The sequence below is a fragment of the Ochotona princeps genome, chromosome 21, assembly GCF_030435755.1.
Source record: "Ochotona princeps isolate mOchPri1 chromosome 21, mOchPri1.hap1, whole genome shotgun sequence".
Classification (NCBI taxonomy): domain Eukaryota; kingdom Metazoa; phylum Chordata; class Mammalia; order Lagomorpha; family Ochotonidae; genus Ochotona; species Ochotona princeps.
Genome location: NC_080852.1, coordinates 25,996,476 through 26,019,273, shown reverse-complemented (window position 1 = coordinate 26,019,273; position 22,798 = coordinate 25,996,476). Strand labels below are relative to the sequence as shown.

General features: G+C 60.1%; 3 protein-coding genes across 9 annotated transcripts; 2 read left to right on the top strand and 1 right to left on the bottom strand.

Moving 5' to 3' along the window:
- The first annotated feature begins 1,442 nt into the window (after window positions 1-1,442).
- On the top strand, window positions 1,443-16,683 carry SEMA3B (semaphorin 3B). Of its 6 annotated transcripts, none has more exons than XM_058678821.1 (18): window positions 1,443-1,527; window positions 5,333-5,520; window positions 6,178-6,335; window positions 6,479-6,541; window positions 6,896-7,015; window positions 7,105-7,198; window positions 7,310-7,429; window positions 9,843-9,988; window positions 10,083-10,194; window positions 10,297-10,366; window positions 10,440-10,584; window positions 10,816-11,035; window positions 11,208-11,299; window positions 11,379-11,420; window positions 11,632-11,789; window positions 11,914-11,969; window positions 12,061-12,209; window positions 12,530-13,304. In XM_058678821.1, the coding sequence occupies exons 2-18, from the start codon at window positions 5,436-5,438 to the stop codon at window positions 12,941-12,943; spliced, it is 2,244 nt and encodes a 747-aa protein (XP_058534804.1). In that variant the 5' UTR covers window positions 1,443-1,527; window positions 5,333-5,435; the 3' UTR covers window positions 12,944-13,304. The 6 variants fall into 6 exon arrangements, 5 of the variants coding, with proteins under 5 accessions (XP_058534804.1, XP_058534803.1, XP_058534802.1 ...); XM_058678820.1 differs by lacking the exon at window positions 1,443-1,527 and adding an exon at window positions 16,573-16,683 and having other exon boundaries at window positions 5,175-5,520; window positions 12,530-12,969; XM_058678819.1 differs by lacking the exon at window positions 1,443-1,527 and having other exon boundaries at window positions 5,176-5,520.
- LSMEM2 (leucine rich single-pass membrane protein 2) lies at window positions 14,499-17,487 on the top strand. The gene is made up of 4 exons (XM_058678829.1): window positions 14,499-15,295; window positions 16,573-16,683; window positions 16,774-16,959; window positions 17,111-17,487. Exons 1-4 carry the CDS (start codon window positions 15,274-15,276, stop codon window positions 17,242-17,244), a joined length of 453 nt encoding a protein of 150 aa, XP_058534812.1. The 5' UTR covers window positions 14,499-15,273; the 3' UTR covers window positions 17,245-17,487.
- A 189-nt stretch (window positions 17,488-17,676) lies between these two features.
- Window positions 17,677-22,549, bottom strand: IFRD2 (interferon related developmental regulator 2). Of its 2 annotated transcripts, none has more exons than XM_058678825.1 (12): window positions 22,265-22,549; window positions 20,264-20,385; window positions 20,109-20,193; window positions 19,890-20,014; window positions 19,661-19,818; window positions 19,502-19,552; window positions 19,238-19,416; window positions 19,039-19,144; window positions 18,672-18,809; window positions 18,449-18,577; window positions 18,269-18,364; window positions 17,677-18,130 (listed from the first exon to the last, which is right to left on the bottom strand). In XM_058678825.1, the coding sequence occupies exons 1-12, from the start codon at window positions 22,318-22,320 to the stop codon at window positions 18,050-18,052; spliced, it is 1,326 nt and encodes a 441-aa protein (XP_058534808.1). In that variant the 5' UTR covers window positions 22,321-22,549; the 3' UTR covers window positions 17,677-18,049. The 2 variants fall into 2 exon arrangements, with proteins under 2 accessions (XP_058534808.1, XP_058534809.1); XM_058678826.1 differs by lacking the exon at window positions 22,265-22,549 and adding an exon at window positions 21,503-21,621 and having other exon boundaries at window positions 20,264-20,383.
- Between the last annotated feature and the right edge of the window lie 249 nt (window positions 22,550-22,798).

The following is a 22,798-nucleotide window of genomic DNA, read 5'->3' as shown; positions in this document are numbered from 1 at the left end:
GAAGCCCCTATCCCTGTGTTCCCAATGAGGGAAGGCATCCCCTACCAGCCAGGGTGAAGCCCCAGGCAACTGGGCTATGCACATGCAGCCTGTGTGACAGCTAGTGTGCATGCCTGCCAGACCCTCCACCTTCATGTGGTCTCGGGGTGGTGGTCCCAGTGTTCAGGGGGAGCAGAGGTCAAAACCTCTGGTGAGTCCTGGGTTGCCAGGGAGGGTAGTCCCTGCTGCTGCCCCACAATGGAGGATCCCCCCAAACCCTACCCAAGGTTAGAACCTACTGCTGCAGGGGTCAGCCAGGAAGGCGAATGGCCAAGGTAGATGTTGAATGGTGAGATGAGACCCTCAAGTGACAAGGGAAAGGGCCTGAAAAGTGGAGGACACAGCTCGAGCTAACTATTGGCAAGGAAAGAGCTGATGCATCCTGGAAACAGAGCAGCTGGGGCACTGGTGGGGCGCTGGCAGGGCACTGTGAATGCCAGGCTGAGGCTGCGTGCCCCCAAGCTTCTGCAAGCTCTCTGAGTCAGGGATGGGGGCAGGGTGCTCCAGAGGGGAAGCCACAGGGCCACGGCCTAGGGCAGGGGCAGAGGGTCAGGCTTCTAGCCACAGAGCAGGAGGACAGAAGGACCTCTCTGAGCAATGGCTCTCGGGAGCCCAGGCTTGGCACTGCCCGAGCCAGGCTGGCACTTGTGAAGTGAATGAGGCCCTCAGGGACAGAGGGGTCGCCGAGCAGAGCCTTGGGTGTGGAGGTCAGAGGATATAAGAAGCAGCTTCTGGAGTGGGAGCCTCAAGAGAAGCAGGCAAGAGAAAGCCCGATCCTGAGAAAGGCCCGATGAAGCTGTACTGGAGGGGGCTGTACTGGGTGCCTGGGATGCCCAGAGCTGAGGCAGCAGCAAGAGTGAACAACTGTCACCGACAAGAGAGCCAGAGGGCTGGAGGGCAACAGTGGTGGCAGCATCCAGGGTCGCTCGCCATCCAGCCTACCCTGCAAAGGGATGTTCATTCTTGGGCAGCCCTCACCCCTTAGCCCAACTCTGAGTGTCCTGAGCCCCCCAATCAGCCAGCAGCAGTCCCAGGGCTCTGGGCAGCCAGTTAGGGAATGCCGGACTGAAATTCACGGTCTGCTGATGAAAATAGAGTGCAGTTGTCCTCCACTTCAACAAGCAGCATTCCTGGCACAGCCCCTTCCACACACCCCCAGGCTCCGGAGAAGGGAAAGGGAGGCCCCGCCCCCTCCAGCCTCCCTCCTCCTCACCCCACCCTGCTGGGCGATGAGGAAAACAGGAGTGAGGAGTTGTGATGTGGCTGGTGCGGGTGGGGGGGGGCTCCCGTCCCAGAGGGGCTGACCTCAGCCAGGGAGGAATGTGCAGGAGGCGGAGGGCAGGGGCGGGGCAGTGGGGGCAGGGCCACAGCCAAAGACCCAGAGTTCCCGGCGGGGCCTCCTTCGCCCCTCTCAGGCTCAGCTCTGCCGTGGCCTTCAGAAGGCCAGGGGAGCAGGCAAGGAGGGGAGGAGCTGATCTTTCACAAAAGGTGGGCCGGTCCGGGGATTTGCTCCCTGAACCTGAAGACCAGGTTGGGAGGTAGTTGGAGCAGGGTCGGGGGAGAGGGGGACAAATGTCCTGGAAAACTTCTCTATTCATTCTTCAGGTCATGCCTGGAGATCCCTGCCCAGCTGCCCTCAGTCTCCCCACTCCCCCATCCCCATGTGCTTCCCCACATAACTCCTGCCATGCCTGAATCCTCAGGCCAGCGTGACCCATACCCATGTGCCCAGCATGGATTGGAGCCACCAGCCTTGATGGCTAAAGCAGGTGTGAGTGGGTAAGATCCCATGCTGCCCAGGCTGTGCCTTCCTCCGAGGGCTGTCTCACCCCAGCCACAACACCTAGAGTCCAAGCGGAATGCACAGGGGCAGGGCAAACTGATGATGGCAAGGCAGGGTGGGGCGGGCTGGGGGCAGGTGCTGGGGCCTAGCCCAACCATCCAGTTATTTCCAGAAGGAAAAACCAAGGCCCTGGCAAGCTGTCCCCATTGCCAGGCAGCTACAGAACAAGAACCCAAGCAGGCCCCAGTCCAAGGTAGAGGCCCTGGAGGCCAGGGTGGCCCAGGGGTGAGGTCCACAGCCCCCGGGTCGTCTCCACCCCTGCTCTTGACTGCCATCTTCAGAGGGTATTACTCATAGCCATCACACTTGACCTGTGGCCAAGGAGCAGACCCGGGAGATCTGGTGGGGATAGGGACAACAAGAGCTTCCCCTCTCTCTGAAGACTGATTGCCTTGCTCAAGAGAGAGGACGCATCTGGAGAAGGGTGGTCCAGCCCAGTCCCTTCGGCTGGGGCCTGAGTCCCAGGCTGTTGGAAAGATGAGGAGTTCCTGGTCCCTGGTGTGAGCACAGCATATGGGGACTGGGCAGGGAGCATTGAAACAGAGACTAGCATCCTGATCCTGAAGAAGTAGGAGCAGTGGGGGCAGATGGGGTGCAGTGGGACCTCAAGGGTATTTGCCGAACTTGGCTGCCTGGGTGGAAAATTGTAAACAGCCGAAGAATTTTGTTTGCTTGCATGGGGTGAGGGGAGGCGCCCAGGTTCCAGGCCCGAGGCGGCTGGTTCAGGAGTAGAGGAACCAGTAGAGGAGTAGAGTCTTAGGGCTCAGGCAAGGGAGCAGCCCTGCACACCCTAGTTTCCTAGTCTCTGCCTGCTAGCTACAGCAGTCCAGAACACTAGGCTGCGAGGAGGGCAGATGGCAAGGTCTTGCTCACTGTGGATGCCAGGGTATCTGGAGAATCTCCCTCCAGCCCTACTCTTGCCTGGCTGGCTGGCTGGCACCCAGGTGATAGGCAACAGAACCGTGTGCCCTTGAAGCATCTTCCAAGCCCTACTGACCCTGGGGATGCTGTGCCTCCGCTTAAGGACCATGGCAAGCAGACACTTTTTGTGGGAACTGAGAAGTTGAAGTGTATCCTCACGCCGTAGTTTGCTCACCCATGTGGACTTGAGGGCCTGCCACTGTCATTGTCACCATTCAGACCCTGCAAAATAATCGCCCTCCAATACAAATAGGGGTATCCACCAAAACCGCAGGCCCCCCCACAACTGAGGTGCTAAAGCCCAGCGTAGAATCAGGTACCTGGCTCTGGGTTTGGTAGGGGCAATTCCTCTCACCTCCCACTTAGGCAAAGCCACACAAGATGCCCTCAGCTCAACAGGGAAGCAGCACCCCTCTTCCAGGATGGTGACCTGATCAGGGGAGACCCATGCCCTGCTGCAGAAGCCAGACTGTGTCCTCCAAATTGTTGGCCAGGCAGCTGAAGTGGTAAGTTGACTCAAATGCTGAGGAAGAATAGGGGTTGGAGTCCTGAGGCTCTCCAGTTGAGAAGCCCCCTCCCCCACCCTCAGGCTCTCCCTTCCCAGTGGCTCCTGGGAACCAAGGTGTCAGCTGAGTTCCCCATTTGCCTTGCCCCAGCTCCCAGCTCAGGAAAGCCAGGTCAGGCGCTGGAATCAGCGGGTGCCCCCTTCCCACTGCATTCCCCATTGGTGGTGCACAGGGCCACCTGGAGCTGGGGGGATGTCCTTGTTGCTGCTGCTTGCTTTGGCTTGACTAGCATCTGCTGCCCCCCGCCCCCCAGACCCACGTGAGGGCACTCTTCCACCTTGAGGCCCGACCTGGGAGGGTCGTCTCGCCCCGCCCCTCCCTGGTGCCCATTCCAGCCCGCCGCTGTCTCCAGCCGGTCCCGGCTGCCTGCCCAGTCACCCGATCCGCCCTGCAAACTTTACGGCAGGGCAGGCACGGGCGGCGGCGCGTGTGGGGCGGTGGCAAGCCTAGTGGGGGCAGGAGCTGCTCCTTAAAGGAGCCGTAGGAGGGTGCCCTGTGGCCCCTAGGCTTCAACCCCTTCCCGGGGTTTGAGGGGGCTGGGAGGGGAGGAGCCTGCCGGAGGTGGAGAAGGCAGCGTGTCACTTGGCAGACCCGCACAGACCAGGAAGAGACAGCCTACGGCAAGTGTATCGGGAGGGCAGGAGGGAGGCTGGGGTCCTGGGGTAGGGTGGAGGGAGTCTGGGCACCAGGGAACTGGGCAGCAGTGCATGTTGGGACCGCCCCCAGCAACTGCGGCTCTGACTTCATCCTTTCTTGGTACCTTGCCCCACCCCCAGAGCCCCTAGCCCAGGCACCTGCCCAGCCAGCTCCCTGGGAGGGAAGGTGGGCATGGCAGCCCCCATGTGAGAGATCTAGGAGGGGGGTATCTGGTCATAGGGTGGGGAGGACTCAAAAAGGGGAAGATGACAGGGGCAGGAGTAAAGGGAGAGGTTGGGGAGACTGAGGAGCCCCCAGGGTTGGGGTTAGTGACAGGCAACCTCCCCTGTCTGACTGCTGGAGCCTGACCTCACTGCTTTTCTATGGGTCCCCAGGTGCCACTTCCACCCACTAGGGCTACTGGATCGGGCTTAGGAATAGCTCTGAGTCAAGAGGAGGCAGCAGCAGAGGCACCTGCCCAGCCCAGGGGCCCAGCAGCCCTGTGGCACCCTGGGTTAGGAATAGGTCCCCTGGGGTCCCGGGCAGGGACTGATGCTGTAGCTGGGATTGCTCCTTCACATGCTGACACGGGTATGCACACACACACGTGTGTGGCATGCACACAAAGCACACGTGTATAGATGCACATATGATGTCATGTATGTGAAGAAAAAGATCTCACTCAACACATTGTGACATGAGATACCCCATGTTAGCACACAGACATCCATGCACTCACACATTCACAGAGACACACTGACAGGTCCCATGCTAGGCGGCAGCCCCCCCCAATTCCTCAATGGCCCTCTGTGGGTGCACGGCCACCTCCACAGGCCTGGCTCTGAGTCTCCTCGTCACCCTCTTGAGATGGGCTTGTTTTGCTCATTGCACTTGGCGTTCTTTGGAGTGATCTCACCCATCGGACTGGACTCCTTGTTGGCACTCAGCCTTCTCCCATTTGGGGACCTTGTCTGGGTCTGCCAGAATCCCTCAACCCCTAGTCCCAGGGTGGCACAGTGTGGGCACACAGGGTCCGTGAATGAATGAATGTGAGTGTGTGCAGGGGAGGGGAGGGGAAGGAGGCGGTTAAGGAAGGAGGTGACGTGGTAGCAGAGCAGACACTGCCAGCACAGGGTGACCCTGAGGGTGTGCCCAGCGTGGGTGTGTCTGTGATTGTGGCCAGGCGGGGCACCCTCAGAGGGGAGGGCTCCCTCGGAAGTGGAATGCGACCCCCCAGCCTCTCCCCCCCACCCGGGGGCTGTAATCTGATCCCTGGGGACTCCCCCCATAAGCCTCCCGCCCTCACTGCTGGCTCCTTCTCTCTCAGATCCCAGGGCAGAGTCCAGGGCAACTCAAGGCTTCTCCACACACACCCGCTGAACCCTGAGCGCCCTGAGCTGACGGGGCTGAGGCGGGCTGAGGCCGCCGCCATGATCCTGGGGCTGGCCCTACTCTGGGCAGTGGGGCTGGGAGGGGCTGCCCCCAGCCCCCCACGTCTTCGACTCTCCTTCCAAGGTAGGTGCACCTGGCAGGCAGGAGGGCTCAGCGCAGGAGGTGGGGGAGGCAGGCATGGAAGGGGCCCATTGGGGTATGTAGCTCTATGTCTATAGAATTGGGGGCCTCTCCAGCTAACCCCAGCCTCTCTGCCCACATTCTCTTCACACTTTCCCAAGGAGAGCCTCATCTCCATTTCCATGGCAATAGAAATGCCCTGTCCCTCTACTACCAGCCGGGCCTGGCATCTTGGGCAGGGCAGTGTAGGAGTCTCACTCCTGCCCCCCCATCCCCAGCAGTGGCTTGGGGTAGGTGAGCCCAGGCCTGGGACTGCCAGTCTACCTTTCCGATCCCGGGTCCTGGCCAATTCTACATACCTAGCTCTCCTAGAACCTTGGTATCCACTGATTTCCCAGTGCACACACTCAGACAAGATCTCACTTGTCCAAACAAGCCGTTCAACCTGCTTTCCCCTTCCTGGGGGGCCGCACTGCCCACCCTGACTGCTCCGCACCAAGCATCCTGGTGGGCCTATCTGGGTGTGTAAATGCATATGCATGAAAATGCATATGTGTGAGGGTCCGACAACCCTTAGTCCCCAGGGAGACAGCCAGGCAGGACCCAGGAAGGGTCTTGGTATGGCTGGTGCATCCTCAGAGAGGTGCCCCCAACCCTCAGAGCTGCAAACCTGGCACGGCCTCCGGACCTTCCATCTGGAGCGGACCTGCTGCTACGAAGCCTTGCTGCTGGATGAAGAACGCGGGCGCCTGTTCGTGGGTGCTGAGAACCATGTGGCCTCGCTCAACCTGGACAACATCAGCAAGAGGGCCAAGAAGGTGGCCGGGTCCCCCAGGCTCAGGGAGGGAGTCCCAGGAGCCCATCTCAGGCTGTCTGCAGAGGTCCGGGAGCAATGGGTCCCCCTGTGTAAAAAATAGGAACAGCCTAGATCTGACCCACAATCCCCCCGACCTTCCTGCAGCTGGCCTGGCCAGCCCCTGTTGAATGGCGAGAAGAGTGCAACTGGGCTGGGAAGGACATTGGCGTGAGTACTGGCTGTCTCCTCTGCCCTGGGCAGGGGGAGGGAGTGGGGAGGTCAGCCCCAGAGCCCAGAGACAGGGCAGGACTGGACAGAGGCTGCCTCTTCCAGCTAAAGTGAGGGCAGCAAGGGCAAAGGGGCTAAGGTTCTGAGGTGGTGAGTCAGGGTGGGGGCTGAGTCACAGGGGGCTTTGCAGGCCCCTGCTTCCTCGAGCATGCTCTCTGGTGGGTTGCATTGGTCGCTGGAGCCCATGAAGAGTACCCCCTGGACAGTGCAGAGGGGAGGCAGGCAGGGAATGGCGCTGGCAAGCCAGGGCCTCTTCTGGCAGCCTCACAGTGCCAGCTCCTGCCTGCCCACTAGACGGAGTGCATGAACTTCGTGAAGTTGCTGCATACCTACAACCGCACCCACCTATTGGCCTGTGGTACAGGAGCCTTCCACCCCACCTGTGCTTTTGTGGAGGTGGGCCACCGGCCTGAGGTGAGGCCAGCTCTGGGTGAGGAGAGAGGCTGGGGGTTGGGAAGAGGGTGAACAAGGGCCTAACAGGAACAGTTTTCCCGGCTTCCCAGGAGCCTGTGCTGCGGCTGGACCTGCGCAGACTTGAGGATGGCAAGGGGAAGAGCCCTTATGACCCCAGGCACCGGGCTGCCTCCGTGCTGGTGGGTGAGTCCAGCAGCTGGGCATCTGCACAACTCCTAGACCCCTTTAGTCAGAACTTAGTGATGCTCCCTGGAGCCCTGGGTGGTTGGCTGAGCAGCCCTGGCTTGCCCGCAGGGGAGGAGCTGTACTCGGGTGTGGCAGCAGACCTCATGGGCCGGGACTTCACCATCTTTCGAAGCCTGGGCCAGCGTCCGAGTCTCCGAACAGAGCCGCACGACTCCCGCTGGCTCAATGGTGAGAGGGGGCAGAGGGGAGCTGGGATGCCAAGCAGCAGAGAGAATGGGAGAAGGGAAGTCTCACCAGTGACCCAGCAAAAGCAGGACTGGCATTAGGCACAGGGCGTCAGCACAGTATGGTCAGTACCGCTCTGAATTCACACTCTCACAACAAATGTGTGATGAGACTGATTCTGATGGATAGGCCAGTGAGGGGAGAGATGGGCGGGGTCAGGAGGTGGAGGAAGGAGCCACTCTGGGTTGGCAGGTAACAGCTCATTCCCAGAGCCCAGGAGAGCCCCGTCCTGGAGCTGAGAGCAGCGCAGGCCAGGCTGCAGGGCCACCAGACCCATGGGACACCAATTAGGGCCACCTGTGTTCTCAGGGCCCCGGGAGCCTATCTCTTTTTAAATACTTCAGATCTATTTTTTTTTTGTAAGATTTATTTGTTTTATTGCAAAGTCAAATTTATGGAGCAAAGGAGAGACAGATCCTCCATCCACTGGTTCACTCCCCAAATGGCCAAAATAGCCAGAGCTGAGCTGATCTGAAGCCAGGAGCTTCTTCCAAGTCTCCCATGCGGGTGCAGGGTCCCAAGGCTTTGGACTGTCCTCCACTGCTTTCCCAGGCCATAGCAGCGAGCTGGATGTGAAGCACAGAGCCGGGATACAAACTGGTGCCCGTATAGGATTCTGGTGGATACACAGCAAGGATCTAGTCACTAGACTATCACGCCAGGCCCAAGGAATAGTCTATTTTTTAAAATATTATTTGTTTTGAGATAATGTACTCTTTAAAGTAAAATATCTGAAAGATGGAGCTACAGAGAGGCAAAGGCAGAGAAAGAGAGAGAGATCTTCTATCCATGATTCACTCCCCAAATGGCCATAAGCACCAAGACTGCACCAGGCCAAAGCCAGAAGTCAGGAACTTCTCAGTCTCCAATATGGGGACTGGGAACCAAGTACTTGGTCCAGCTCCTGCTACTTTCCCAGGTGCGCTAGCAGGGAGCTGGATTGGAAGTGCAGCAGTTGGGTCTTGAATCAGCACCCATTGGTGCTACAGGAAGTGGCTGGATCTGCTATGCTGCAGGGATAACCAGAGATAATGTACTTTTTAAAAATATATTTATTTTATTTTTATTGGAAAGTCAGATGTACAGAGAAGAAGAGAGACAGAGAAAAAGATCTTCCATCTGTTGACTCACTCCCCAAGTGGCTACAATAGCTGGAGCTGAGCCAATCTGAAGCCATGAGCCTGGAGCCTCTCCTGGGTCTCCCACGCTGGTACAGGGTTCCAAAGCTTTGGGTTGTACTCGACTGCTTTCCCAGGCCACAAGCAAGGAGTTAGATGGGAAGCGGGGCTGCCGGGATTAGAACCAGTGCCCATATGGCATCCTGGTTTGTGCAAGATGAGAATTTTAGCCATTAGGCTACCGGACTTGGTCCAGATAATATACTGTTAATTTAATTTACATTATAGCCAAGACTTATTGGCTTTGCTAATTAAACAGTTTAACAAAAAGTGGAATGACAATAATCCCATAGGAAAATCGGCACAGGCTGTGCACAGTAGTCAAAGGAAAATATGTTGAACTTCCACTTATATAAAGTAAATTTTAAAATAGTCACAAAATCAGGCCCGGCGTCATGGCCTAGCGCCTAAAGTCCTCGCCTTGAATGCGCCAGAATCCTATATGGACACTGGTTCTAACCCCAGCAGCTCCTCTTCCCATCCAGCTCCCTGCTTGTGGCCTGCGAAAGCAGTTGAGGACGGCCCAAAGCCTTGGGACCCTGCACCCATGTGGGAGACCTGGAGGAAGGTCCTGGCTCCTGGCTTCAGATCAGCGCAGCACCAGCCGTTGTGCTCACTTGGGCAGTGAATTAATGGATGGAAGATCTTCCTCTCTGTCTCTCCTCCTCTCTGTATATCTGACTTTGTAATAAAAATAAATAAATCTTTTTAAAAAATAGTCACAAAATCATTAAAACTATTAGTAGGGGAGTAGTGTCTTCTAACAGCAGAGATCCAGGGGAGGTTGCGAACCCAAGCGGGACGTATTTAGCTCTGCTAGGGGAGAAGATTCACAAATACAGGTTAAGCCCAACAACCATCCTTCCAATCGGAGGGAGGGAGGGAGAGGGAGAGGGAGAGGGAGAGAGATTGTGTGTGTGTGTGTGTGTGTGTGTGTGTGTGTGTGTAGGTGTGTGTGTGTGTAGGTGTGTGTGTGTGTGTGTGTAGGTGCAGGTGCGTGCCCAGATAGCCGTGGTCTCTGCTGCCCTCTCGTGGCTGCATCTTATCTCGCAGGCCACAGTCCAGATGCGGTCGGTGCTCAGGGCCGCACGCGGCAGGGCGAGTGGGACCGTTCGTAGCGCCACCTGGTGGGCGGAAAGGGGCATGACATCTGACTCCTTGCATCGTGTTGTGGCCAGAGCCCAAATTTGTGAAGGTCTTTTGGATCCCGGAGAGTGAGAACCCAGATGACGACAAAATCTACTTCTTCTTCCGTGAGTTGGCAGTGGAGGCGGCACCAGCCCTGGGACGCCTGTCCGTGTCCCGTGTTGGCCAGATCTGCAGGGTGAGGCTTCCCTGGGTCACTCCTGCCACCCTACCCCCAGATCCCTCCCCACGGAGGTGGGATTGTCTCACGCTCACTCCCCCTCCCCCTGCAGAATGATGTGGGCGGCCAGCGCAGCCTGGTCAACAAGTGGACAACGTTCCTGAAGGCGCGACTCGTGTGCTCGGTGCCTGGCGTGGAGGGTGACACCCACTTCGACCACCTGCGTGAGTGCCTGGCATGCGGGCTGGGTGTGTGTGGAAGGTGTAGGTGCAGAGCCCAGAGGGGTGCCTGCGTGCTGGCCAGACAGGCTGCCTCCCTCCCCGCAGAGGACGTGTTCCTGCTGACCTCGCGCGACCGCCGGACCCCGCTGCTCTACGCAGTCTTCTCCACATCCAGGTGAGGGGCGGCAGGTAGGGGACACTGCCAGGGCGCACGGGGTGCGCTGACCCTGTTCCTATTTGGGTGGCAGTGGTGTCTTCCAGGGCTCAGCAGTGTGTGCCTACAGCATGGACGACGTGCGCCGGGCCTTCCTGGGGCCCTTTGCACACAAGGAGGGGCCCACTCACCAGTGGGTGTCCTACCAGGGTCGCGTTCCCTACCCTCGACCAGGCATGGTGCGTAGCTGCCAGCTGCGGGGCTTTCCTCCTTTTGCTCTGCGTGGGGTTAACGTCACCACCACGGGTTCCGACCTCTCGGAGCAAAGCAGGCTTGGTTCTGTCTCCAGGCTTCAGGGCAGGGCTCCAGCCCCTTCCCCACTCCGTTCATGGAGCCCTCAGGTCTGGGTGTTCATCTAGCCCTCACACCTGTATCCCTGCTGTGTGTGCCCCTCTTTCTGCCCTCGCCAGTGCCCCAGCAAGACCTTTGGCACCTTTGGGTCCACCAAGGACTTCCCTGATGATGTCATCCAGTTTGCCCGGAACCACCCCCTCATGTATAACTCGGTGCTGCCCATCGGGGGACGCCCTCTTTTCCTGCAAGTGGGCGCAGGATACACCTTCACCCAAATTGTGGCTGACCGTGTGGCAGCGGCGGATGGCCACTACGACGTCCTCTTCGTGGGTACAGGTCAGTGTCCTGCCACAGCACGCCTTGGGGCCCTGGCCAGGCTCGCCAGGTGGCTGGGGGGAGCGTCCTGCGCATTGTGCCCTGTATGCTGCACACTCGCTACTGTCCACCGGAGCGAGGGGCACCCGGCCAGGGCTGCCAGCGATCACTCTGCCTTCCTGTCACCCCGCAGACGCAGGCACGGTGCTGAAGGTGATCATCGTGCCCAAGGGCAGCCGGCCCAGCGCCGAGGGGCTGCTTCTGGAGGAGCTGCATGTGTTTGAGGTGAGGCCTCCCCGGCTACAGGCACCCCACAGCCCCCATCCCATAAAGCCGTGACTCCAGAGTGCCTCCTCCCACTCAGGACTCGGCCGCTGTCACCAGCATGCAAATCTCCTCCAAAAGGGTGAGTGAGCAGCACATGGGTGGAAGGGGGGTGGGGTGCACACCGTGGAGCCCCAGGCCCAATCCGCCCTTGGCATGGGGATGACTGTAGGGGTGAGTAGGCGCTGCCTATGCTAGTCTGGGTGGCCTGAGTCCTCAGGGTTCCTGAATGAGGGGAAGCAGGCGTGGGGCTGCCCGCCATCGGCCAGCCTGCAGCCCCTCGTGCCCCCCAGCACCAGCTGTACGTGGCCTCGCGGAGCGCGGTGGCCCAGATAGCTCTGCACCGCTGCGCTGCCCACGGCCGCGCCTGCGCCGAATGCTGTCTGGCGCGGGACCCTTACTGCGCCTGGGACGGGGCTGCGTGCACGCGCTTCCAGCCCAGTGCCAAGAGGTGGGCGGGGTTGGGGTGGGGGGTTGGGGGATCGGGTGTGGGGTCCAGCCGCCGGGAAGGACACCCAGGGGCTGTGGCTGCTGGAGCTGGGAGAAGGGCTCACGGGGTGCCGCTGTCCCTGCAGGCGGTTCAGGAGACAAGATATAAGGAATGGAGACCCCAGTGTGCTGTGCTCAGGGGGTGAGTACCCTGTGTGGCCCCCATTCTCTGTCCCTGAGACTGCACCAGCTTCCCCTGCCATGTCTGAGGGTGAGGTTGTCCTCGTTCCAAGACTTGTCATCGTCGTCACGGCCCACGCTGCTGGAGCGGAAGGTGTTCGGCGTGGAAGGTGGCAGCGCCTTTCTGGAGTGTGAGCCCCGCTCGCTGCAGGCACGCACGGAGTGGACGTTCCAGCGCGCCGGCCAGGTGGCCCACACCCAGGTGAGACTCCTCGGCCGGCCCTGCCGCTGCCTCCCACCCCCTCCGGCTGCGCCCTAGTCTGCCTAGTGGATCCTTTAGGCCGCACCCCATGTCTAGGTCAAGTCCAGCTCCACGGGGCTTCAGGCAGCCGGCTCCCCACCTGCCCCATCCCCTCTGGCCCCTTCTCACGGGTTCCTGACCCGGCCCCCTCCCGGAATTCCATGGAACCCGGCCTTCACTTGCCATCAGCTCCATCCACTCCACGTGGAACGCCCCTGGCTCCTCCCCTCCCCGGCCCGCCCTCTGGCCCTCACGCAGGCCCCACTCCTCCCGCCCCGCAGGTGCAGCCGGAGGAACGCGTCCACGTAACCGCGCAGGGGCTGCTGCTGCGCGCGCTGCGGCGCGGGGACTCGGGCGTCTACGTGTGCGTCGCCGTCGAGCAGGGCTTTTCGCAGCCACTGCGGCGAGTGGCGCTGCACGTGCTGAGCGCTGCGCAGGCCGAACGCCTGGCGCGGGCCGAGGAAGGGCCACCGGCCGCGGCGCTGCCCGGCCCCAAACTCTGGTACCGGGACTTCCTGCAGCTGGTGGAGCCGGGCGGCGGCGGCGGGGGCGGCGCCAACTCCCTGCGCATGTGCCGGCCGCAGCCCCAAGCGCCCGCGGCGGCCTCGACGGCGCGCAGGAAGAGCCGCAACCGGCGGACGCACGCCTCCGAGCCGCGCGCCGAGCGCGGGCCGCGCAGCGCGGCGCACTGGTGACCCGGCGGCTGCTCGTTGGAGACCAGGCAGAAGGCGACGGGCGGAAGAGGGGGCAGACAGACCCTGGGAAAGAAGGCCGGTTGGGGCCAGGTCCGCGGGGGTTCCCTGGCCGGTGGAGACGCCAACCGACAGGCCCTGGCTGAGGGGCAGCTGCGCCGGCTTATTTATTAACAGGATAACCCTTGAATGTAGCCCCAGAGAGGGCAGCCCCGGCCGGGCGCAGGATCCGGCCCGGAAGGAAGGGGCGCAGAAACTGGGATCCCAGGCAAGGAGTGGGGCTGGGGAGGTGTCTAATGGCCTCCGTTGGAGAGGGCTGCCCGTCCTCGGGCAATGAGCAGAAAGAAAGCTGTGAACAGGCTGGGTGGGGGGGCAGGCCGACTGTACTAAAGCAAAGCAATAAACATGTTATCGCTTGCGGTTGCAAGGCCGGCAGACGACCGCGTGCCCTAGTCCTTGCTGTGTGGTGCCGGTCGCTTGCCAGCAGTCTCAGGGCCTGTGTTTGACCTGTCCGAGGTTGCGTGGTGGGGACTGACAGCGCTTTCAGCTCGGCCGAGTGGATTGCGTGGAGAATATGGCCTTGCACCACGCACCAAGGCTGTGCAGGGAAAGAAAGCAAACTGGCAGCGTGGGGGCATTGAATGACAGAGCTCTCTGCGGGGGTGACACCTGAGCCAAAAGGCAGCAGGGGGCCAGCGCCCGTGGTTCTGGGGCAAAGCATTCCAAGGAGCCAAAAGTCAGCCGGCCCGGCCCAGCGGACTTGAGATGTGTGGGGAGGCGGTGCGGGTGAGTGAGCTGGAGGCAGGGTGTTGTAGGAGGCAGAGCTTCCCCTGGTGGGAGTCGGCCCCAGAAGAGATGGGGGCGCAGGTGGACCTTACTCCCTGCCAGGGTCGGAGTTCTGCATCCTGACCCCAGGTGACCTGCATGTCCTTGTGGAAGGGGGTGGGGAGAACAAACCAGCTTGGGGCGGGGTGCCAGGACATGGGGTTGTATATCTGTTCTCAGTGGCCTCCCCTAGGGAGGTGGCAGTGTGCCTGTGTTACAGATGAGCAGACTGAGGCCCAGCAGGGCAGTCCTTTACCTAAGGTGGTCAGCTTAGCAATACCACACTGGCCAGCTCAGGGGCCATGTGTACATGCCGTTTTGTGGGGCTCTTGGAACCAGTACCTCTTCCCCCCCTTTTTTTTTTTAAAGATTTATTCGTTTTATTACAGCCAGATATACAGAGAGAGGAGAAGAGACAGAGAGAAAGATCTTCCGTCCGATGATTCACTCCCCAAGTGAGCCGCAACGGGCCGATGCGCGCCGATCCGAAGCCGGGAACCTGGAACCTCTTCCGGGTCTCCCAAGCGGGTGCAGTGTCCCAATGCATTGGGCCGTCCTCGACTGCTTTCCCAGGCCACAAGCAGGGAGCTGGATGGGAAGTGGAGCTGCCGGGATTAGAACCGGCGCCCATATGGGATCCCGGGGCTTTCAAGGCGAGGACTTTAGCCGCTAGGCAATGCCGCCGGGCCCACTCTCCCCCTTTTTTTAAAGATCTATTTTTAATTTATTTAAAGAGGAGGTGAGACAGAGAGAGAATCTTCCATCCGCTGGTTCACTCCCCAAAAGACCACAATGGCCAGGGCTGGGTCAGTCCAAAGCCGGGAGTCCAGAGCTTCTTCCAGGTCTCCCACACGGGTGCAGGGTCCCAAACACTTGGGCCACCTTCTGTTGCTTTTCCAGGTGCATTAATAGGGAGCTAGATGGGAAATGGAGCATCTGAGACTCAAACTGGCGCCCATATGGGATGCTGTCATTGCAGGTGGAAGGTTCGCATGCTATGCCACAACACTAACCCTAGAATCCTTGTATTGTTAAGGCACTGGGCCCTGGCTGCCTTTCACCTCCAACCCCTGATGCCAAGCAGTTACATGGTGATAGACTGGCATGGGTCACATGATTGCTGGGAGGAGAGATGAATGAGCAGGCAGAAGATGTGGAGGAGTAAGGGGCAGGCTGAGCCCAAGCTGGCTGTGTGGCTGGGTGGCTGAGACCTCTGTGTATGGGGAAGCAAGGCTCCCCAGGAGGGCCCCTGGGCATGTAGACTGGCAGAGGCTTTGGCTGGAATTCCATCGCCAGAAGACAGAATCCGGCCTGGCCCATGTGGATCACTCCCCTTGCCATGGCTGGGAGCTGCCCCTCTAAATATAGCCCCGTGGGTTGAACTCAGGCCTATTTTGGGCATAGGCTAGGAGGCGGCGGCCAGGCCTGGGGAGGAGCCACAGTTGCCTTTGTCCAGCCCTGCTACTCTTGGCCATCCTGTGCTGCCCCCCGACTGCCCACTGCTTGCCATGCCTGAGGAGACCCAAGAAGGTAGGAGAGCCCGACCATGAGGGAGGCCAGGATCTCAGTCCTGTGACCCTGTGGGACACAGATCCTGTGTCCTACTGTCCTCACTGCCGTGAGAAGTCATTAAATCCCTTGTCTGACTGCAGTGTGTGCATGAAAGAGGAGCATGCCATGCCTGCACTCCTGCCCACTTCAGGGCTCGTCCCTCCCTGAGCCCGGCAAGGACCACAGGAAGCTGCCCCGTTAGGGGTAGGCCAGCTGCAAGCTGCGCCCGAATGGGTGTGGGCATCTGCCTGCTGCCTGGCTGCCTTAGCCTTCCTTAAGGAAGAAAAGGAACAACTTGGGGTGGGCATTGATTCTAGGGAACAGGTGGGCACCTGACCAGCGACTTCTGGCCTTCTCCAGCTTTGGCCTGAACACTCAAGCGGCTAAGACTTGGGGGGTGGGGGGCGGTGTCCCTTGGTCTGGTTCCCACTCAGCTTACAAATCCACCACATCTGAGAAGTGCTGTGACCCAGGGCAGTTGGCATCCAGGAAGCTGAAAGTCAAGTGCCAGGACGGGGCATGGCCAGGGGCTCCCTGGTCCCAGCACGCGGCCCTGCATCTCGCGTTCTCTAGTCTACACTACAGAAGAGTGGATTTACAAAGTGTGGAGAAGTATAGTAATGTGTGTGGAGCCTGGCTGTGAGGGCTGAGCCCCGAGCATGTCAGCTGCAGTGCCAGGGCTAATAAAGTGGCTTGTCTAGTAGCCAGAAGAAAATGAAGAAAATCTTGAATACTGGACAGCACAGACCAAACACTGATTGCAGACACCTGAGCCAACCAATGAGCACACATTCCTCCTGGTGGGAGGCGGGGGGGTCTCCTATATAGAGAGGAGGAGAAGAGACAGAGAGGAATCCAAAGCCGGGAGCCAGGAAACCCCTCCAGGAAACCTCCAGGTCTCCCAGGGAGCCAGGAAACCCCTCCAGGTCTCCCAGACGGGAGGGACCAACAAGCAGGGAGCTGGATGGAAAGTGGAGCTGCCGGGCTTAGAACTGGCGAACTGGCGAATTCAAGGGGCGGACTTAAGTCCGCTAGGCCACGCCGCCGCCAGACCTGCCCTTCTGCTCTGCCTTCCCAGGCCCCGGGCTGCCGGGATTAGAACCGGCGCCCCGGCAGATTCAAGGCGAGGAGTTTAACCGCTAGGCCATTCCGCCGGGCCTGCTTTCTACTCCAAAGTATTCTCCCAAGTCCCTGCTGCCTGAAGCTACTGGGGAATGAGCTGTAGCAGCTCCATTAGCCTCACGCTGCCTCTGCAGACGCTGTGGCAGCAGAGCCAAGCCAGAGAAGCAGGGGGCCGCTGGCTCTCAACCATGTGCAAGAAGTGCGCCTACACCAGGTGGAGTCCATCAGTGACCTGCACGGCGGAGGTGAGGGGGCAGGGCATGGGATGGGTGTATGGGAGGCAGGGAGGAAGAAGGTGCACCTGCTTCCGCCCTCAGGTCCTGTTCATCACACAGGTTCGCTGCACCCCTACCTGACTGACGAGACCCAACCTTGGAACGATTTGCTGGGCGTCCTGCCCCCATCACTATGTGCCCAGGCTGGCTGTGGCCCTGTGCACAGCCGTGGGGTCTTCCTGCTGCTGCTTGCATTGCTGATCTTCACCTGCCTGGCACTCGCCATTGTGGCTGTCTACCTGAGCGGTAAGAACCTGGCGTGGGTACTTGGGACGAGGCACTGGGGGCCAGTGGAGCAGCTGCAGGCGTGGGTGGGTTGGGGTCCCTGCTGCTGCTGGGCTGGGTGGGGGAGGCAGCCTGAAGTTGCGGAGCCCGACTCCCACCTGCCCATTCCCAGTGCTACAGAGTGAATCCCTGCGTGTCCTGGCACACACGCTGCGAACCCAGGAGGAGACGCTCCTGAGGCTCCGCCTGGCCAGCCTCAGCCAGCTGCGGAGGCTCAACTCCAGCGAGGCCAGAGCGCCCAGCTGAGCACGATGGGACCTGCATTCTAGGGGAGCGTGTCTGCGGGGAGGACCAAGGGACCACTGCCAGGTGTCTGCTGCTGTCAGCAGTAACTGTTTGGCATCCTTGGGTGAATTTTGTACAGGAGCCTGAGCTGACCACACAGATGCCTGCTTCCCCTTGACCACTTCACATCAAGCCTAGCTAAGCTTTGTGGTGCCAAGGTCCTGCTGTGGGTAGCCCAAGGTCAGAGGAAGGGGCCCAGCCTCCAGTGACTTGACAGGGCCCTCAGACCACCCCCAGACAGTAGGTTCTAAAGTCTAGAAATAGATGCCCTCCTGGCAGCCCCCTACTCTGCCTGGCCTCCCAGCAGGGACCTGGGGAGCACCTGAGAGACTGGGGAGACCCCAAAATGGGGTTCGGATGGTGAGTGTGGGTTGGTAAAAATACACAGGAGCACAGAAGCTGAGCATTCTTTTATTCATCTCCAATCATCTTTAAACACCAATGCGCCAAGCCAACCCAGGTAGCTTTGCCTCGGCACCTGCTGGCACCGCCCCCCAAGGGAGTAGGTCTCCATGGGGAGCAAGACTTGACAAAGGATAGGGTCCCCACGGCCCTCCTGAGGCCAGGCAGGAGGCAGCCACAGGGCTGAAGACAGGGACAGAGGGTCATGGTCCCAAGTGTCCTGATCTTCAGCCACCCACCCTGTGTCTGTTTTTGGTTCTGTCATTAAAAAAATAAAGTGACAATCGCTGGCATAGGCCAGCTGCTGCTGTCTTCTGTTAAAAATACAGGCAAGGGCACGCACAGGCCTCCCGCTGGTCCTGCCTCACAGGATGTCTGCTCGCTTGTCCCGCACGCGGCTGCGAGCCTTGGTCCGGGCTTTGAAGGCGGCGGCGTTGTACAGGTGCTGAGCAGGACACAGGACAGCAGCCTGGTGAGCTGGGCTGGGGGCCAGCCCAGGCCCCTCTTCAGCCCCCCTGCATGACTCCAGGCTTCCTAGGGGTAGGGGAGGGGGGAAGGGCAGAGGTGCCTGGAGACGCCAAACCTTTTCAAAGCGGGAGATTTTGCAGGCTTTCAGGGCAGCGGCATCCAGCACCAGCACAGGGCCCAGGCCAAAGATGTCCCGCAGCAGCTCGTTGTTCTGAGGACAGAGTAGAGTTTAGGGCCTGTCCCGAGCCACTCAGCTGGGTGCCCCCACCCCGCCACCCAGAGACTGTGTTCCCACCTGGAGGTGGTGGTGCATGCCCGAGCCCAGCACATCCTTGAAGGAGGTGTAGATGCGGTGCCGGGCCCAGCTGTCCACATAGAGCACCTCCAGGCCGAAGCGGACCGTCTGTTCCTCGCATTCACCGCCCTGCCGGGGGAGAGGGACCAGCAGGCCGGGATTGGCTGCTGCGCTTGGGGTGGCACTGGCTGGAGGGCACACTCTGCTCACACTCAAGACGCACCTCCACGTAGTGCAGCACGGCACGGAAGATGGAGCGCTGGCGCCGGCGGTCAGCCTTGGCACGGAACTTGTTGCTGTCGGTGGCCAGGGTGCGCAGGGCACTGCACAGGGCCTCCATGTCCTCATATACAAAGTCCTCCTGCAGGGGCCGGCGGGAGGGACGTGGCAGGGCCTAAGCGCTGCTGGCTGCCAGCAAGGGGCGTCCAAACCCTTTCTTCTGCTGGGAGCCCGACCCTTTTCTGCCTGGTCCCTCTCAAGTCGTCCTCCAATCAACCTGGGCACCTCTACTGCCATCCCTTTCTGTGGCAGCCCCTGCTTCCAGTCTGGGCTAAGCAGTGGTCCCGCAGGTACAAGCCCATCTCTGGTACCTCAAGTTCTCGGGCGAGCTCAAAGAGCAGAGCGATGGTCTCGCCAGCAGCGATCCGCAGGTTCACATTCTCGCTGGACAAGAGCTGGGGCAGCCGGGGCAACTGCCTAGGGAGGGGACAGGCTGAACTCCATGCTGGGGTAGGGGCCTCACTGGCACCCCCACACCCCGCCCCTGCCACCATGGATAGCCATCTCTACCTGCTGAGGATGCGGCTGATGTGGGCACTGGGGCAGATGGTAAGCAGCAATGCCCAGGCCTGCAGGGCAGCACACAGCACGCCATGCAGGCTGATGGGTGCCATGTGAGCTGCAGGGCTTGCTGGGCCGTAGGGCCGGCTAAAAACAGCCTCTAGGCAGGCAAGGCAACAGGTCAGGTCCTGGGGGCACAGGAGGAAGGCGAGGGGTTCAGGGGGAGAGCTAGGTGCCAAAGTGCTCTCCCACCTGCGCTTAAAGGCCACTCACCTGGACATCGGCAGCAGCCACATAGCAGCCCAAGCCAAGAGCCGAAGCACACTATTGGGGGGAGGAGAGAGCTGGTAAGGGGCGAGCAGGTGGAAGCCACACCCCACGTGGCGGTGCAGAATCCAGTGGGGAAATGTTCCTGGGGCACCAGACACTCACGTGGAGGCGGGCAGCAGGGCTGGCTGTGCAGTCACTGAGCACGGCCTGCAGCAGGGGCTGCAGGCTGCGGAAGAGCTCCTCGCCCTTGGATCCGGGGCCCAGCTGTACACAGAGCAGGCCCAGCACGGCGGCAGCCAGGGCCTGCTCCTCGCCCTTCCCTGTGGGAGGCCTGCCAATCAGTCAGGGCCAGTGCCTGCCCAGCCTAGTTCCCCATGCACCCCGGCCTGACCTTTCTTGAGGCACTTTTCCAGGGCATCGGCTAGGGTGAAACAACATTCCAGAAGCAAGTCGGGGAGCAGGCGGGATGCCAGGGCCAGGCGCAGGTTCTCCAGCGCTGCTTGCCGGGTCTTGGCACTGAGGGTCAAAGGAGGGGTCAGGAGAGGCCAGCCCTCCCTGGGTCACACTGGGTGGCCACAGGCTGTGCAGGGAGCCAGGGGACAGAGGGTACCTCTTGTCTGTGAGGCCATCCACATACTCCTTCAGCTTCTCTTCAAGGTCTTCCTGCTGGCCCTGCTCATCCACGCCGTCCCCCCCTACAAGGGCGGCAGGTCAGCGCAGCCCTCACCCACCCTGCCCTGTGTTTCCCTTGCCCTGCATTCTCACCAAGGCTGTCTTCTGCGGTGGCGCTGAGAAGGCTGGGGCACTCGCTGGTGGTACTGCGGGCCTCACTAGCCGCCTCATCGTCACTGGACCCCGAGTCTGCCTGGGCACTGCTACGGGCACCTGGGGAGGATCACACATATAGTGTGCATGTATGACATTATGGCACGTGCTGTGCCATACTTCATAATGTCATCCACACTTGCATTTCATATCATTAGGCACTGCACAAGGTCCCTTCCACACACACCTTTGCCCACACAATTTTTTTTAAATATTTTTATTGCAAAGTCAGACATATATATATATATATACATATATATATATATATATATAAAGAGAGAGAGAGAGAAAGAAAGAAAGGAAGATCTTCCATCCGTTGAGTTACTCCCCAAAGGGCCGCAATAGCCAAAGCTGAGCCAATCCAAAGCCAGGAGCCCGGAGTCTATTCTGGATCTCCCACACGGGTACAGGGTCCCAAGGCTTTGGGCCGTCCTCAACCGCCTTCACAAGCCACAAGCAGAGAGCTGGATGGGAAGCGGGACTGCCAGGATTAGAACTGGCGCCCATATGGGATCCTGGCGCAATCAAGGCAAAGACTTTTGCTGCTAGGCTACTGCGCCGGGCCCACCCACACAAATTTCAAACTGCCTCTCTGTAACTCCTTCCAATAAATTAAACTGGGGGGCTAGGACCTGGCGCTGTAGCCTAGTGGCTAAATCCAAGCCTTGCATGTGCTGGGATCCCATGTCCTGGCTGCTCCACTTCCATTCCAGCTCCCTACTTGTGACCAGGGAAAGCAGTGGAGGATGGCCCAAGGCCTTTGCATGGGAGACCCAAAGGAAGCTCCTGACTCCTGGCTTTGGATTGGCTTGGCTCCAGCTGTTGCAGCCACTTGGGAAGTGAATCAGCAGATGGAAGATTTTTCTCTGTCTCTCCTTCTCTGTAAATCTGCCTTTCTTGAAAATTAAATCAATCCAAAAAAAGGGGAACCCCACAGCTTTCTCTTGACCTTCTTGATACACAGGCTCCCCAGAACCCTGGGAAGGGTCTCTGAAACAGGAAGAACATGGGTAGAGCCCCCTGTGGGTTTGGTCCAGGGCCAAGGCTGGCCTAGCAAAGGACACGGCTATGTGGACGGGTCCTTAGGGCTAGGGCCAGCCCCACGTCTTGGGAAGTGCTGACACTGCCTGCAGAACAAAGTGCAGCCCACAGGCTGGCCTCTGCTCACCCGTCTCTCACCTTGCCAAAGCAGCCCAGCCCCACTCCGTTGTCCGCTCATGCCAGGCCTTTGCACAACTCGCAGTCTGTGATCTCCACCACCTTGTCCGACTCAGACGACGCTCCTCCCCAGGGACTCTCGGGTTCCCAAGCGTGGGCTGACACATTCTCTAGAACTGTCACTACCCTAATGAGGTATTCCCCCACCCAGGCCCAGCCATGTCTGGCACACACCCCAACCTCGCCCAAGTAAACATATGTGTTTACCGCACCAGGACCAGGGTCTGGCCGAAGCTGATAAGCCAGTCCCTAGGACCAGCTCAAGTCTCCAGGTACTCGGCCACCCTGTGAGGTCAGGGCCAGGCCCAAGGCTCCAGTCCTAAGCTTCCTAACTGCCCCTTGGCTTCCTTCCTTCCTTGCTTTCCGTTCCTTCTCTGGAGCCGGCCAAGCAAAGGCTCCACCAACTTCCGTGATCAAGTAACCACAGCTCGGCAAGATGAGCGGTTCCCTGTTACGTCCATTCCAGCAGGCAGTTGGAGTGGAGGTGCGACGGGGAAACCGAGGCCCGGAAGCGCAGGTCAGGTCACTGCTGGGAGCGCGCTCAAGTTGGGCGCACACGTGGCCACTGCCTGCTGGGGCACGTGCTGGTCTCCGCAGAGTTCTGGGGGACTGCGCCAGCCCTACGAGAGGGCTTTCCCACCCTAGGAACTTCGCGGACACCAACGGGGACCCACCGAGGGTCCCAGCTCACCGCTCACCAGCAGCCCGTCGCCCCCCTACTCACCTCCACGGCGCTGGCCGCCCTTGCGGGGCGTGTTGCCCTTACGGGGGCGGGGCATTCCGGGAGCCGGACGTGGAGGGCGCAGGGGGCGCGAGGTCAGGGACCCGGCGGGCGGGGGTTCCAGACCAGCCAGACGCTGGCCCGTGGGCTGCGCTCAGACTTCAGCAGACGACCAGAGCCACACGCCGCGCGCGCCACCATCTTCATGAGGCGCCCCGCCCCGCTACAGGGGTCGCCGGGAAGGCGAGTTCTCTGCCATTCAGTTCAGAACCATTACCACGCGGCCAAAACTACCATTCCCAAGGGCCTGCGCGCCCCGATTACGTCTGCTGCCTGCCACGGAGAACCACGGGAATTGTAGTTTACTCTCAAGACCCATCAGCCACTTACGCTTTGGCTGAACTATGCACCCACAATGCCCTGCGTGCCCACCTCCTCCCCTCCACTCCGCGGCTTGCACCTGGGTGCCAGGTGCAGACGTTAACTAGAAATTTCCCTGCTCAGGTGAAGAATCCTCTAGCCGAGGTTCGAGGTCC

Bases quoted from the DNA above. Each gene is read 5' to 3' on its own strand.
- LSMEM2 (XM_058678829.1), top strand. From the start codon at position 15,274: ATGCCTGAGGAGACCCAAGAAG. The intron at 15,296-16,572 runs GTAGGAGAGCCC...CTGCCTCTGCAG, and splicing joins GCCTGAGGAGACCCAAGAAG to ACGCTGTGGCAGCAGAGCCA. The intron at 16,684-16,773 runs GTGAGGGGGCAG...TTCATCACACAG, and splicing joins CAGTGACCTGCACGGCGGAG to GTTCGCTGCACCCCTACCTG.
- IFRD2 (XM_058678825.1), bottom strand. From the start codon at position 22,320: ATGCCCCGCCCCCGTAAGGGCAACACGCCCCGCAAGGGCGGCCAGCGC. The intron at 19,819-19,889 runs GTCAGGCCGGGG...GGCCTCCCACAG, and splicing joins GGAAAAGTGCCTCAAGAAAG to GGAAGGGCGAGGAGCAGGCC. The intron at 19,417-19,501 runs GTGAGTGGCCTT...CTGTGCCCCCAG, and splicing joins TGGCTGCTGCCGATGTCCAG to GACCTGACCTGTTGCCTTGC.
- SEMA3B (XM_058678820.1), top strand. From the start codon at position 5,229: ATGCGACCCCCCAGCCTCTCCCCCCCACCCGGGGGCTGTAATCTGATC. The intron at 5,521-6,177 runs GTAGGTGCACCT...CCCAACCCTCAG, and splicing joins TCTTCGACTCTCCTTCCAAG to AGCTGCAAACCTGGCACGGC. The intron at 10,367-10,439 runs GTGAGGGGCGGC...TTTGGGTGGCAG, and splicing joins GCAGTCTTCTCCACATCCAG to TGGTGTCTTCCAGGGCTCAG.